General features: G+C 46.6%; 1 protein-coding gene across 2 annotated transcripts in view; it reads right to left on the bottom strand.

Annotated features, from left to right (window-relative positions):
• Positions 1-7,205: 7,205 nt before the first annotated feature.
• Positions 7,206-14,739, bottom strand: part of PCBD2 (pterin-4 alpha-carbinolamine dehydratase 2) — a 25,489-nt gene continuing 17,955 nt past the window's right edge. Inside the window, exons 3-5 of one of the 2 annotated variants that reach the window (XR_012624988.1) lie at positions 10,606-10,686; positions 8,848-9,154; positions 7,206-8,062 (exon numbers count right to left, since the gene is read on the bottom strand). Coding sequence is in view for 1 of the 2 variants with exons in the window: in XM_074838480.1 (XP_074694581.1) it covers positions 9,059-9,154; positions 10,606-10,686 (177 nt within the window). In the remaining variant the exon portion in view is untranslated. Of the gene's footprint in view, positions 9,155-10,605; positions 10,687-14,739 lie in introns of both variants that reach the window. The other variant, XM_074838480.1, reaches the window with a different exon arrangement.

Below are 14,739 nucleotides of genomic sequence, written 5' to 3'. Positions count from 1 at the left end.
TTGAAATAAGGATGAATGGGGCCTACACTGAAACAGGGATTGCAGCTAACAGAACGTCTCTGTATGGAATACAACAAGGAAATTATTTCCTCAAGGTGGAAATTTATTGCTCCAAGGTGGAAGGCAGAGTGTTTTAAAGAGGTTTTTAATTAATAAAGGGAAACGTGCCAAGAATGTGTTGCATGTTTGAGCTCTCCGCATTAAATACTGCTAACCTGTTGAGGGCTAATTTAGGCTTCAATTAATAAATTACAATACACACAGAGGCATAAACAGCCTCCTGCACCTTCAGCAAAATGCGTTTAGACAGCCCTATCACACTTTAAAACAAATTTTAGGCAAAGAGGTGTTGTCTCTTGGGATGCCAAGTGGCTCAGGGCACTTGTCCCTTCAGGTCAGGACGTAAAGGCAAGAACCAAACACCCCTGGAGCTGGAAGGCAGTGGGGCGGCAGGGCTTTGCAGGATATTTATAGCATCCCTGGAACAGGAAGGGACTGTGAGAGCCTAAAGAATTTTCCTCTTTGGTATTTTTTTCCCCCAGTAATGCCATTCTAGGCATTCTCACCCAAAGCCAGGATGCAATTTCCCAGTGGCTTCAGTCCCTTATGTGTTAAGTCCCACCGACTTCCATCAAAATCTAGTGTTGCATGGCCCAGACTTTCAAAGGCACTTAGGCTCTTAAACTTGCAGATTTGTGCTGAGTGGGATTTTTTTCAAAGCACCTCAACATTTTAAGCGTCTCAGGGGGGAACGGTGCCAAATCTTATCCTACAGGTTTTCTTCCTCGTGGTCCCCAGACGAGGCATCTCCTGGCAATGAGTGCCACAAGTGCATAGCATGAGGCTCAAACCAACAAACACACACTTACCCTGATTTAAAGGTCTCCCCATTTTGCCATGCATCAATTTGCTCTCTTACAATCAGCCAGACCAAAGTGGAGCATCTGATCCTCCATGCCTAAACCATTCATTATTTCATGCGCTTCTACATGTCCTCCCTTCTCCCAGCAACACAGAATAATTAACATATAAAAGTCTGGTGATAAGTGAAGTTTACGATCCAAACTAGAGGAATGAAGGCTCAGAAGTGAACATTATAAGAGCCCTGTGCCCATAAACATCCCACTTCTGGTGGGCTACCCAGCCAATTAATTACACGCAGAAATGCTGGCTGAGCATTCATTGCCCACATAAGCTCTTTGCTGAAAAACAAACCTCCAGAGTTGTCAGGAGAAAACTAAGTAGGAGATGGTGTGCTGGAGAGAAAAATACACACAGACCAAGAATAGGACATGACCTATGTTTTACAGGGTTTTTTTTTTTGTGTCTACTCTGCTATAGTAAAAAAGAAAATCCTCTCCTTGGGGGAAGGAGAAACGGGGGGGGAAAAACAATGGCCAAGCCATGGGCTTCTTAAAAAATCAGGAATTATTAGTTTTTGCCTTTGTTCATGAGCTACCACAAGCATCAGCCCCTCTCGGGCCAGGTGGCCCCTGACACCTGGGTACAGCAAAGCCTCCCCCTGCTCCTGGGCTCGGGATCCCCCCTCTCTGCTGTGACTTAACTAGCGAGCAGTGCTTTACCCTCATCCCGCTGCTGTACTTGATGAACTTGAGCACGCAGAGGGTCTGGAGACCTTTGATTGTCCCCTCCAGGTGGGTGCATGTAACGCTGTCCACCAGCAAGAGGTGGGGGAGGAAGGAAATGAGGAGGATGGTGTCATCCAAGATGTTGTAGCCGCTCTTCTAGTAGGCAACGGGATCCATCTACAGTTTCAGCAAAAGCTTGTGGTGTAAACAGTGATGAAGAAAGCATCTATGACCTGGAGAGAGGAGGAGGTGAGCCCAGGCAGCTGCCTGTGGCTGCCAAACCCTTCACACAAAGCCACCACTTTCATATTAAATGTCCCCAAAACCATCCCTCTGCCCACACGGACCATTTCAAACGTGAGCCGAGCTCACCCCGCCGCAAGCGTCATCATGGGCCACTGCCCAGCACGGGAGGGTTCTGGCCACATCCCAACACATCGTGCACCCCATTGGCCCCTCGGAGCCGGGCACGCTTCCCTGCACGGAGCCTGGTCCTGCAGCCAGAGCTCTCGGAAACCTCCAACACTTGTGACTGGGTTTCTTGACATTAGCCAGGCCTGGCTATATATTACTGGGATATGTAATTAAGGCTCAGAGGTTTGCGTACAGTAGCTGGCTTGTGTAAGACAAGGAAATCAAGGAGTGTGACCAAGAGGGGTTTTTCAACGTGAAAATTGAGTATTAAAAGGGTGCTTAAACTAGTTGTGCTAAAACCGCGAGGGGGGAACGGGCTGCCATGGAAAGGACCGAACAATTGCATTTAAGAATGATAATTATTGAATAAGTGAAGGGATCTGAAGTTGAAATACATTTCATTCACGCCCTGGGCTGGTGCAGGCAGTGGCATGGGAGAGGACAACGGGCTGGCAGCCACCCTGAGCGGCTGCAGGGGCTGGACCCCCATCCCCTCCATCCCTCCCCTCCTGGCCATGGCACGTGGGAGTGTACCACCACGCCTCACCTCGAAAAAGGTCTCTCAGCACAACCAGGGAGATGGCGTTGATGGAGACAATGCAGCTCATGAGTATCGTGAATTTGCAGCTGCCTGAGCAACCTGCACGGGGAGGCACAGAACTTGGTGTCCTTCCTCCTGTTAGAAACAATGGCAGAGCTGGCGGGAGCTCTTTCAGTTTGCTGTCTTTTTTTGTTGCTTTTCCCATGACCCACCCCAGAGGCCAGACCCAGCTGGAGATCCTGATCCTGTCCGAGTCCTCCCTTCACCCAGGCTGAACTGGACCTGAACCAGCACGTCCTGCAGCTTCAGCATCACCTAGGGGATAGATCCACACTGAAAGGTCTTTGCTCCATGTGTACCTGAGCCAGGAGAAAGGAGCACGGCCTCCAACAGACACTGGAAAATTGGAGGTGAATCATCCATTCTGGGAAGGGTCTGGATGGTCCATGCGCCACTTCCCTGATGGCTCCATGAAATAGCTGGGTGCTCCTTAGATGCCCCAAGTGGGAGGGTGGAACTTGCTGTTTGATGTTACCACCTTATGAGGTCACTTCCAGAAGAAGAAACCACACAGGCAAGTGCAGGGGTCAAGTCCTGGACACACAAAATTTCTGCATTAGCAGTATAACAAGCAGACCCTGGTTATTCTTAATTTACTGGGTTTGCGTTGCTGAGTGGTTTAGGCATAGACCCGCTCCTCCCTGGGGGAGGAGATGAGCCGGGATGATGCTGCGTGGGTGCTGGGCCCTGTACCTCCTGGCATCCCGGGGGAATGTCCCCTCTCTGTGCCGAGGCGGCAGCAGCCGGTGGTGAAACACTGCTGGCCCTGCAGAGGAGCATCGCGTCACCCTGGCACTAGCGTCTAACAGCAAAAAAATGCTGAGCGCTCCTACGGGGGGTGTGCATTTGAGCTTCAGGGGGGTAATCCTCCTTCATGCACCCACCGGTCTGGAAAGGGTGCAGAAGCCCAAGCACAGACCTCTGCTCTTTCTGGGGACCCTTCCCCGGGTTCCAGCGTTGCCACAGCCCACGTGGGCTGGCCTGGCTCTAACCAGAGGGCCACTGGTAGCCGTGCCTGGACTCTTTCCAAAGTTCATTTACAAACGAGTTGTCAGTTCCTCACCAAAGGGTCCAACTCTGCAACAGATCTCCAGCACGAGCAGCGCTTACGTAAACAGGGCCTTTGATGTCAGTGGGATAACTCACATCCACGTTCGCTTCTTGCCTCGGTTCTTTAGGAGAAAGAGTATTAACAATTGCCAATTTATTTCAATTAGTCAGCATCTCTGTGCTTGCTAGTCTGGACGCTCTGTTAGCACTTGTTCCAGGACACACACATGTTTGGCTAATCCTGAATAAGCCACAAATATTTGTTTCTTGGAGCAAACAATTGTGAAAAACTGAAACTGGCTGATGCAGAAGAACTCATTAGCTTCAGTTTATTGGCAATCCCTTCATTAACGTGAGGCTGAAAAGGCCAGAGGAGATGCACACACCTTTAAGAAGCTGCAGAAAGTGCAAGGCTTTTGAAATTGTGTTTTGTGTGATTGAAAAGCACTAGTGGACGACGGAAAGGCAGAGCGGGGCTGAGGACCTGGCAGGCTGTGAGGCTGAACCCGAAGGCAGTGCTGGAGCAGGGATCGGGGCAAACCCAGAAACTGTGCTCATCACTGAAAACTTGGGATGCTGCAAACAGCCCTGACCCAGAGCCAAACCATCTGGGGGACATAAACCAACCGAAAACTCCGGTCCAACAGCACCTGCCCTATGGTTTCATGCTGCTGAAGCCCCAGGGCTCCAGGTGGGGCTGAGGCAGAGCCAGCAGCCACCGGCAGAGCCGGACACATCCCAAGGGATGCTGTGATCCCTCCAGCCCCATCCTGGAGCCAGGAATGTGTCACAGACAACAGGAAAGCATCTGAAACGTAACCACATCAGTCTGTCCTTCCAAGATCAAGAATCAGCTGGGTGAGGACACATCCTCATTAGCCTTCTAATGTCCAAACTGCCCCTGATGAGAGAGGTTAATTAACAGAAAACGCTCCTCTTCTTCAGCCACTCCACCACCACACCTCGGCCGCCAGGGGCAGCTGGGAGGAGGAGGAAGGGCAGGAGGGATCCCTGCACAGACTGAGCCGTAACTCACAAAACCAAGAGAGACTTTTGTTTTCTAACCCTTTCCTGCAGAGCTGCCTGTGGGACCCCATCCCCAGATCCCTGGAGCACATCCGATGCCAACGCCGCCCCTTTCAATATGATTTTTGCAGTTTACTGGACCTGAGCTCCCACTTTGGGGAGAGGAAAGGATTATTCGCTGGCCCTGTTTCAGAGACGGTCCTGTGAAGGTGTGATCTCCAGCCTCGCAGGACCCGAGCAGTGATCCCAACCACAGAGCATGCTGCAGGCATCTTTCCTACTCTGCTCTCTCAGCCTCGAGTTTTTGCTTTTTAATTTCCTGTGATTGTGGAGCTCCATCAGAGGGTCTCCCAGGGACAGCATTTCCCACACACCATGAACTGGGTTGGTGGGGAGACACACCGAGTTAAATCAATACCTGCAGGGAGAAGGCTGTTTCATGATGGATTATCCAAATACTTCAAGCTTCAATCAGCCTTAGAGCAAAAAAACCCCAAACACTCCAGGGGAATGGGAATATATAACCGGGTGGCTGCCAGCCATGATCTGAACCTCACAGTGAAGAGGTAAACATGATTAGCTTGCAGGAGCAGCACCGTCCTGCTTTGGGGTGTGACCTTGCAGGCACACGGGGAGCAGGCACCAAGCTGACCCCGAGGAGAAGCCAGCATAGTGGAGGCAGCTGCTTCCAGCTGAATCACAGAATCACAGAATCATTCAGGTTGGAAAAGACCCTTGGGATCATCGAGTCCAACCCTCAGCCCGACTCTACAAAGTTCTCCCCTACACCACATCCCCCAACAGCTCATCCAAACGACCCTTAAACACATCCAGGGATGGTGACTCCACCCCCTCCCTGGGCAGCCTATTCCACTCTCTGACCACTCTTTCTGTGAAAGATTTTTCCCTAATGTCCAGTCCGAACCTCCCCTGCTGCAATTTAAAGACATTCCCTCTTGTTCTGTCGCTAATTCCCTGTGAGAAGAGACCAGCACCAACCTCTCTACAATGTCCTTTCAGGGAGCTGTAGAGAGTGATGAGGTCTCCCCTCAGCCTTCTTCTCCTCACACTGAACAGTCCCAGCTCCTTCAATCTCTCCTCACAGGATTTATTCTCCAGGCCCTTCACCAGCTTCATTGCCCTCCTCTGCACTCGCTCCAGCACCTCGAGATCTCTCTCGTATTGAGGTGCCCAAAACTGGACACGTCCCTGGACTGTATCATCACAGAGCAGCACAGCTCCAGCAGTGCCATCACCTGGAAAAGACCCAAACCCCGCACTCTGGCTACGTGTGATCAGAGTGGCGTTGACGATGCTTTTCACAAGAAAAGGTGCCTTAGGCTGAGTTTCCTGGCCCAAATCCAGCGCCTGTCATTAAATCTTTGCTGTATAAATTTACTGGTGAAGTTCCAGCTCAGTCAGGGAGCCTGTGCATCCCCTCGCCATGGCCCTCAGCATCCTGCACCTCCACACACCAGCCGCACATGTGCAGGTGGAGAAGAGCTGGGGAGGTGCAGGAGCACGGCGGGGCTGGGAGCTGGCTGCCATGGATTTAGGGAGGTACATGAAGGGGAGTCAGGGTTCCTCAGCATCGCAGGGCTCCCCTGCCAGCCCTGTGGAGAGCGGTGAGTTGGTGATGATGCTGAGACAGGGCAGGAGATGGGAGTTCAACCGGGGTTCATTGCTGATTTGGGATGTATTTGAGAAATGCTGGGAATCCTGTCAAAAATAAAATAAATTAAAATAAAATAAAATAAAATAAAATAAAATAAAATAAAATAAAATAAAATAAAATAATAAAATAAGATAAAATAAAATAAAATAAAATAAAATAAAATAAAATAAAATAAAATAAAATAAAATAAAATAAAATAAAATAAAATAAAATATGCTTTTATAATGAAAGAAATCCCCGATGCCTGCAAGGCAAAGCAAAGCCCAGGACAGTGCCACCTGTTCCCACCCCACGCAGGGAGTGGCCAGTGGCAGCCGAACAAAACCACACAGGGCCGGAGGCAAAGGCACCACCCGGGAGCCCTGAGGGAACCCCGGGTGTGAGCGGCACGAGGCCAGAGCTCTTCACAGCATCAACAGAGCCAGGAGGTCACTTGTGAGACTGCCTCGGAAGCCGTTTAGTCACTATTTTTATTATTAGTGTCGCACAGCAATCGCGCGAAAGGCACTCGCAGGTCTGTGGGATGCCCCAGAATTAATGAGAAATTGTGGCTAAACAAGCCCTGACCTAGAAATGACAAGCGTTTCAAAGCCATCCTCCTCTTTTCTGAGCACTTTTGCCTCTTTGCCAGTCACGGCTCCTCAAACCGCCGCGGCTGCACAGCTCTATGCCATAGCTACAGTGCAGCTCTCCAAGCTAAATAAGTCGGTGGGGATTTTTTTCCTCAGAGTATGTAAATAAATATCAATATTCTAAACCAAAGACCTCCCAGTAGCTAAATATTATTTATCTTTAATTTATCTTAAAACTAAACAGCTTTGTCACATATGTACAATAATAAAGAAACAAATTCAAAGGAGGAATTTGATTTTATTGGTTTTATTCAAACTGCACGCATTGTACATCAATATCTAACAAGAGATTTTTCACAGTTCATTAGAGACATTGTCAGAACTTTAGGTGAAGCTCATTTCACTTCCCCACCAGTAACAGGATCCATCACAGCCCGGCTGTTTGTTTTAGTTTTATTCATTCCTCACAACAGTGACCATTTTCAAACCGCTTCAGGGAAACCCGCCGCTTTGCTGGGGAAAGGCACTTGGAAGCAAAGAACATTTGAGCACGTTGTCTGAATTTGTGTCTTTTTAGGTATTAACTTGATATCCCAAGTATGGCTACCGACAATAAACCCCAACATCTCATCTTGCTTCCTGCGACCAATTCGCACATGACAGCGCACTTGCTAAGGATTAACAAAAAAATACCTTTCTTACTTTATTGACATGAATACTTGCATGGCAGCTAGTGGCATTTTGCATCCCAAATATCTGGGAGACCACACACCTCGCATATACATCCGATATAGATTTTGGCACTCGTGTATCTCACATCTCGGTAGCTGGTGGCTGTGCCGTCGGTGTCATCTGAGCAATGCACTCAGGCATTTCGGAGGTGTCAATCTCCCGGGAGCTCCGCACCCAGAGCTGCTTGCAGGGCATGACGGTGCACGTTGGGGACACTCGGCAGAGCGAGAGGCCCTTCTACAAGCCTTAAGCAGGTTGAAATCTCCCTGCCGGCAGTGGAAATCTGTCTCGGTGAGGATCACAGGATAAAAACAAAGACTTTGAAACCACGGAAGAAATTATTTTAAACCTTGTCAGTGGGATCTGCGGCTCTTGGAACAACGTTTGCAATGAGTAATTGTAGCTACAAAAAAAAAAAAAAAAAGGGTGAGCATAGCTTCAGCTGAGCCCAGCTTAGCAAGAATCCTGCTAATGCCGCTTCCTTCACCGCCGGCAGCTCTGGCCAGTGCTCTGGGCGCTCGGCCAAGCTACCCGCCCCCGATCCGGCAGGTACGGGAGCGTTACAACACAAAAAATGGCTCAATCCTGCAAGATGCTGCGCACTGACCCGGCCTAGCCAAGCACTTAAGCACTTACTTTGCTTAATGATGTGAGTGCAGGAGCTCACTGGGATTTTTTTGTATTTGCTGGACCAGTTTTCAGCAACTGCAGGTCCCAGGCCTGCATCTCAGATGGGGAACGGTTCTCCAGCATGCAGCAACACTTTTGCTGGATATGGCTCCTACGTTGTGGGTGCCAAAAGGGCAGATGGGTCCAAAGAGCCGTTGGACGAGCACAGGAAAAACCTGTCTCATTGAGCTGCAACTCCAAGGAAACAGCAGCAGCAGCTTACACTGCTCTCACCAGCGTCCCTTGCACTTGCCACCGGTCACCGGCAGAGATGGAGGTGCCAAACCAGAGGGGACTGCCCCGGCCTGGCTGCTCTTATGCTGTTTGAAGTGCAGAGGTGTACAGATCTATAGGAGGAAAGCGGCTGGGTGCAGGGCAGGCTCCCCAGGCAGCGGTCACCAGCCTTGGCTCCCGTGGGCTTGGGGAACACCGACACGTGCAGGTGGGCTCCTGCCTTCATTTCAGTTTGTTTTAGTTTCTAGAAAACAATTGTTCAAAACTTATTTGTTGCTGGTTTACCTGCTACATCCTCATGCAGAGCCAGCGATGGCAAAGGACAAGCACAGGCACCCAGAGGGGTCTCAAGACTAAAGGCCAACAAAGCTAAGACACTCTTCTTATAAAGTATCTTGTCTCAGGGGTTTTGTGAAATTAGGGTTACAAGGCATGAGGGGTACCACTGAAATACAAAATATTGGTGGACCCTGTATTAAAGCGTTTTACATCTTGGTTACACAGAGGCAGCAGCTTTGTCAATAAACTGAGCCAGCTTCACATCTCTCTTGGTCAGTCCACCGCAGTCGTGGGAAATCAGAGTTATCTGAACCTGTCAAAAAGGAAAAGAACGGGGTTACAAAGCCATTTTGATCTCTGCCACGCAGGCTGAGCAGCAATTCATGGGGAACGCTGCGTGTCTCTGAAGTGAACTGGTTTTACACGATGCTCCCGGCGAGCTGGACACTCACTGCTCACATAAAGCAGAAGACGTTGTAGGTGAGGAGGCTTAACAGAGCCTGAAGTCTAACCAAAGCAAGCCCCTTCGCAGAATAAAACAGGCTTTGCACTTTTGGGTTTCATCCAAGAAGAGATGTCTGATTAAATAACTCATTCTTTACATTTAAATTCCACGGATCAGTTTCATGAAAAACCTGGGCCAGTGACCAAGCTGCCAACAGCCGAGTCAGGGGCTCACGCATTTTGTTAAAAACCAGCACCCTGAAGGTGAAAAAATTGTGAAGCTTGTTGCAGATTAATTTCAAAAAGAAAAACAAACGGACTGGTGCATTTTGCTATGACGCAGCTGCCTGCACGGGTTTGTTTAGACTAAGCCAGATGACAAGTTGGGCGTTACTTTGTCTTGCCTTTGACTGAGATTTTGGGAAGAGAGAAGAGGAAAAAAAAGGATAAATTCTGAATATTCTGGAAAGCTAAGAAAATAATGAAGAGTACGTGCTCAGGACTTTGTCCAGTGATCATTTAATGTTCCCTTAAACAGGGTGACCTAAAGGGGTGATGAGGAAGAGCCTGTGCTGGGATGTCCTGCTCTGGGGGTGGTGGTTCCCAGCCACAGGCTGCTTGTCCACATCTCCTTTTAGTATCTTTTTAGCGGGATTGGCATGTATTCACCAAATGTTAAAACAAACAACTCCATACAATGCAATGAGAAGTATTAGAATATAAAAATAAAGGGAGAGCCATAATTTCCCCTTTCACACAGCACCTTTCATTCGAGGGTTGCAGTATACCTCGTAACCCTTCTAAATACAAGACCACCATCAGTTAGGCAATATTATAAACAAATTTTATAAGCTGAGACATAGGAGTCTACAATTTTTAAAAAATCAATCCTCAGTTGAGACTGCCAGGCTCCTATTTAGGCACCTACACATCGACAGTCTGCTACCCTACACCGCTGGGCTCCTGATTTGTTGCACAGAAAGGAAGGAGACCTGGTGAGTAGTTTCGAAACAGTAATTTATTCAGGCTAAACAGGAGTTTAAAGGCTTCATTTCTATTTTTAGATGTCAGCCAGAGAGGTGAAGCGACAGGTCCAAACCATGCAGCCAGTAGCAATCGCAGAGAACTCGATTCTTGGTTCCTTACCATTACAAATATCTCAGCATCTCTTTAAAATCTCAAATCTCTTTTTATAAAGACACCACCTCTTTCCATCCCCTTATCTTGTACATAAGCTACAAGAAAAGGCAGAGAGAAGGGACTGGTGGTTTGATTTCCTTAACTCGCCATGCCTGCAACTAGGGCTGATGAACACGTTACCTTGCTGTAGACATTAAACCATTCTGGGTGGTGATTCATCTTCTCTGCTTGTAGAGCAACGCGTGTCATAAATCCGAAAGCCTAAAGAGAGAAAGAGCAAAGAGGAAAATACTCCTCCATCTGCCAGGACTGGCAGCAGATCTGTAAGATTCACTCCAAAATCTCAAAAACTCCTAGAGATGCTCCAGATTGCTGCACCTCGGGTTTGTGTGTGTTAAAGGAGCATTTCACCTTCTCATGCCGTCGATGCATTTCCTGAGACTGCTGAAATCATCCCCTTCAGACCCCGGTAAATCACTCTGCTCAATGTTACTTACTCCAGCATTCAGAGCCACTGCATGAGAGCAAAGACTTCACCTTTGGCATCCAACAGTGATTTTAAACATCCATCCCAAACCCCTCATCCCTTACTGCATCTTAGAAATGTGCCGTTTCTATTTAAGCATCGTGCCACAGTATTATTGATACTGCTTCCAGAAACACATCCTTTCATGTAACTAGCTTGCTATTTATTTCACTGGGGGGAGAAAGGCGGCAGGTGGGTTTGCCCCTCTGCTTTATGAGAAAATATTTTCACTTAAAATGAGTTAAAATGGGTCTCCCAATCCTCTGCCCCTATATTCTGCACGGCATGGTCCCCCAGGATGCAGCTTTTATCACAGGCTCAAGAAGAAAGTAATAGCAGGCTCTTGCCAAAATACTTAGGAGCAAATCACTGCACTGTAAAGAAAATTAGAATGTCCATGTAAATCAAGAATGCAATTACGCAGCGGGGCCCAAAGGGCCTCGGTGCGTGAGCAGGACGCCTCTAAGTCAGCGGGCTTTGTTCATACCGAGCTCCATCCACCGGGGTTCAGGACCTGAATTAACATGCAAAGCTAAAGTAACATCCACATTATAGTCTGGTTCGTATTATAATACAACAAGCTCAAAAAACCCTACCTGATTTAGATAGTTTTTTAGTGCTAATTTATGGAAGAGAATGTATATAGCCCACATTCCACCAAGCGATGGCCATTTCAAACAAACATGTGGTCAATGAATAACATATAATGGTTGATAATAGTTTCAAGTCTTTTTTCCTCTCACAAATTACAAAAACCTTTAAGTAAAAAAAAAGAATTGATGCCTGGATGAAGTATGACTTTGTTAGACGCTTTGCCAGTCAAATGAATGCGAACGTTATAATCAGAGAAAATCATTCCAATGAGGTTTGTCATTTGGAAATCACCAAACTGTCAGCAATTAAAAAGCTTTTTTCTTTGACCCAAGAGCATTCCAAAATTCAGGAAAATCTAACTTCCCTTGAAGCTCTCACTCGGTTTAGTTTTACTTCGAGTGAACAATTACTTTTAAAAATTTGCAAATGTTTCAGCAGCACGCTTTGAAACAGCTGCAAGTTGTGCATTAGATGTTAGCAATGATTTGGAAAACTTCTGCATTAATAGTGCTGAATGATATTTGATTTAAATGTTTTTAGAGTGTCCATGGGCTTAACAGGAATGCTATTTCCAACCCAGCAATCGATACACAGAAATGTTCCCAAAAGTTTAAAAAAGCAACGCATCTGCAACTAGATTGCCTTTGTAAAAACAAAAAAAGAAGGGAAAAAATAGATTAAATTTGTGAAAACCCCTACCAGGTTCATGTATGCTCTACCAGTGTCTGTCTGTCCATCCCAGGAACTCACCCACCCATGTATATACACAGGTTACAGGACACAAAAGTCATTGGTTGTGTGACAACAAGCATCGCAGTCAGAGCAAACTACGCAAGCAAATGAGTCTACGAAATTAAACTGCTCTGCAGACCTTCCTTCACGCTTTGTGATAAATCCTCCCCATCAGCGGACCACCAAATCCTCCCCATCAGTGGACCACCAAATCCTCCCGATCAGTGGACCACCACAGCAACCCACTGCCTGCAGACAGCAAAAAGTCTCCAGCTGGATAAAATGGACATTGGTCTTAAAGCTGTTCATCCTCCCAAAGAGTGCTCAACTTGGGGCTGTCCGGGTCACCAAATGGAACTAATTGTGGTGCAGGGGACCCTGCCCAGGACAGGACCCGCTTCTCGTTGCTCCAGCTGACCACAACTGGCCCAGCCAGGGCCGTCTGGTGTTAGAGCAAAGGACAAAGCACACACACCCAGGAGGCATGCCCGCCTCCCTGCATGCCCTGCTCTGCTCAGAGACGTTCTCCCTCATTGCACATTACCCAAAGCAACTTACTGCTTGTATTTTAGTTTATTTTAATTATACATGAAAAGTATCTCCCACTAAGAAAATGAGCTACGGTTCTACCGAGCAATTTCACCAACGCAATCTCCATTAAGGTCCTAAATACTTCCTTTGCTAATTAAATGAATTGGAACGCTATTGTTTATGAATCACCTTTATATTTGTAGAGCCTTAACCTTTCTTTGGGAAAATACAATTGGGTCTGGAAGGAAAAGATATTTAGGTTTGATTAGATATGAAAACACTATTACATAAGATCAGTTTGGACATTTCTTCACGTCTTGAAACTTGATCGGTAATTTGGTCTAATTGGTGATCAAGGAAACTATCTTGTGATCAATTAAAGTAATTACCACATTCCGGCAACGCAACCAACCTTAATTTGAGCAGGAGTCTGCATTTCTTCAACTTTAATTAAAAATAATGAAAATTATTATGCAGTCTGCAGTGCAAGATCATTGTCAAGACTGCACTGGTGGGCAGAGTTTATCAGACCATCACACATTTCTTGATGAAAGTGGGACAAGTACTTTACTCACAACAGTAAGATCCAACACAGTCTTGACTTTCACTATATTAATAACAGAGATCTGCAGCCCCTTGGCCACTAATGAGAACTTTTTCAGATTTTTTCCTTCAAAAATAAAAAGAGAGGAGAAAGAAAGGATTTGTGCATTTTCTAGAAGCCATAAAGAAGTATCAAAAGAGGCTTTGATATATTAAATACTATAAAGTATTCTGATATTGCAGTAATAGGCACATTAGGTAGATATTTTCAACCTAATCCTTTTAGGACATTTGGGCTAAAATAACATCCAGACATTACTCTAGATAAGTACATTGTGTCATCCAAGCAACAGCAGACTGCAGAGTCCCTACAACGAACCACGAAGAGCAACAGGAGCAGCAATGAGTGAAGCAATCCTGCACAGACAAGGAGATGCCTTGGGTGTGCCAGTCCATCTCTTCCCTTCATGTCTTTTAAGATCGTGAAAGAAGGAACTAAAAACTAACAGTGTTTCAGTTCACTTCTAAAATGTTTTTTAAATACTAGCAGCCATAGTATGTCTCCACGAGATAAAAATCAGGGCTACTCTTAGAAGAACAGGTTAACCTAATTAAAAAAAAACCCAGATCAAACTTTTAAAAATTCAGCTGTCACATAATGTTTTGGGACTGGCCAAACTGCTTTTGAAAGTGACAAAATATGCTATCACAAAATAAAAATTAATGCGCCTTCTGTTGCCTGAGAATGGGAAAACCAGGGCCAGACACTTTGCTGTCAGAAGTGGGAGGAAAGATGAAATTCCATCCGGCCCTCTGCACCGCACAACGCTGCACGGCTCCAGGAGAACTGCGGGATCCCGGAGCTAATCTGCTATTATTCTTCCTTTCACACTTCTTAAGCAAGGAATCAATTCATCTTAATACTTTTTAAACATGCTGCTTTTGTACAATGCTTGCCAACATTATCTTGATGAGTTACACATCAAAGGAACACAGGTCGATATGTCGTGCTAATACATCACCCACCCGTGAGTCCCCAGTGATGGATTACCCCCGTGCATCTCCAGAACAAAGCAGCTGACAGTACTTGACTCAGAAGTGAAGATATTCAAGAAAAACAGCTGAAAGGCTCAACAATATAACCATACACACTTTTTATTTATTTGTTTTAAAATGCGTAGGCTATGAAGTGCGTACCCAGGCTTCTTAAATCCTTCGGACACTCAGCCAAAGAAACCATATGCTAATCACAAGTACATTAAGGTTTCTGCCTCCCATCTGTCATTATAACACTGAAGGTAGCATTAACCTTGACCTTCGGCAGTGCGAGGGCTACCTGTCTTCCCTTCTCCACCCACTCAGGCTGCATCTGTATCATTTATCAGTGG

The sequence above is a fragment of the Strix aluco genome, chromosome 13, assembly GCF_031877795.1.
Source record: "Strix aluco isolate bStrAlu1 chromosome 13, bStrAlu1.hap1, whole genome shotgun sequence".
Lineage (NCBI taxonomy): Eukaryota > Metazoa > Chordata > Aves > Strigiformes > Strigidae > Strix > Strix aluco.
This window is presented reverse-complemented; position numbering and strand designations above follow the sequence as displayed.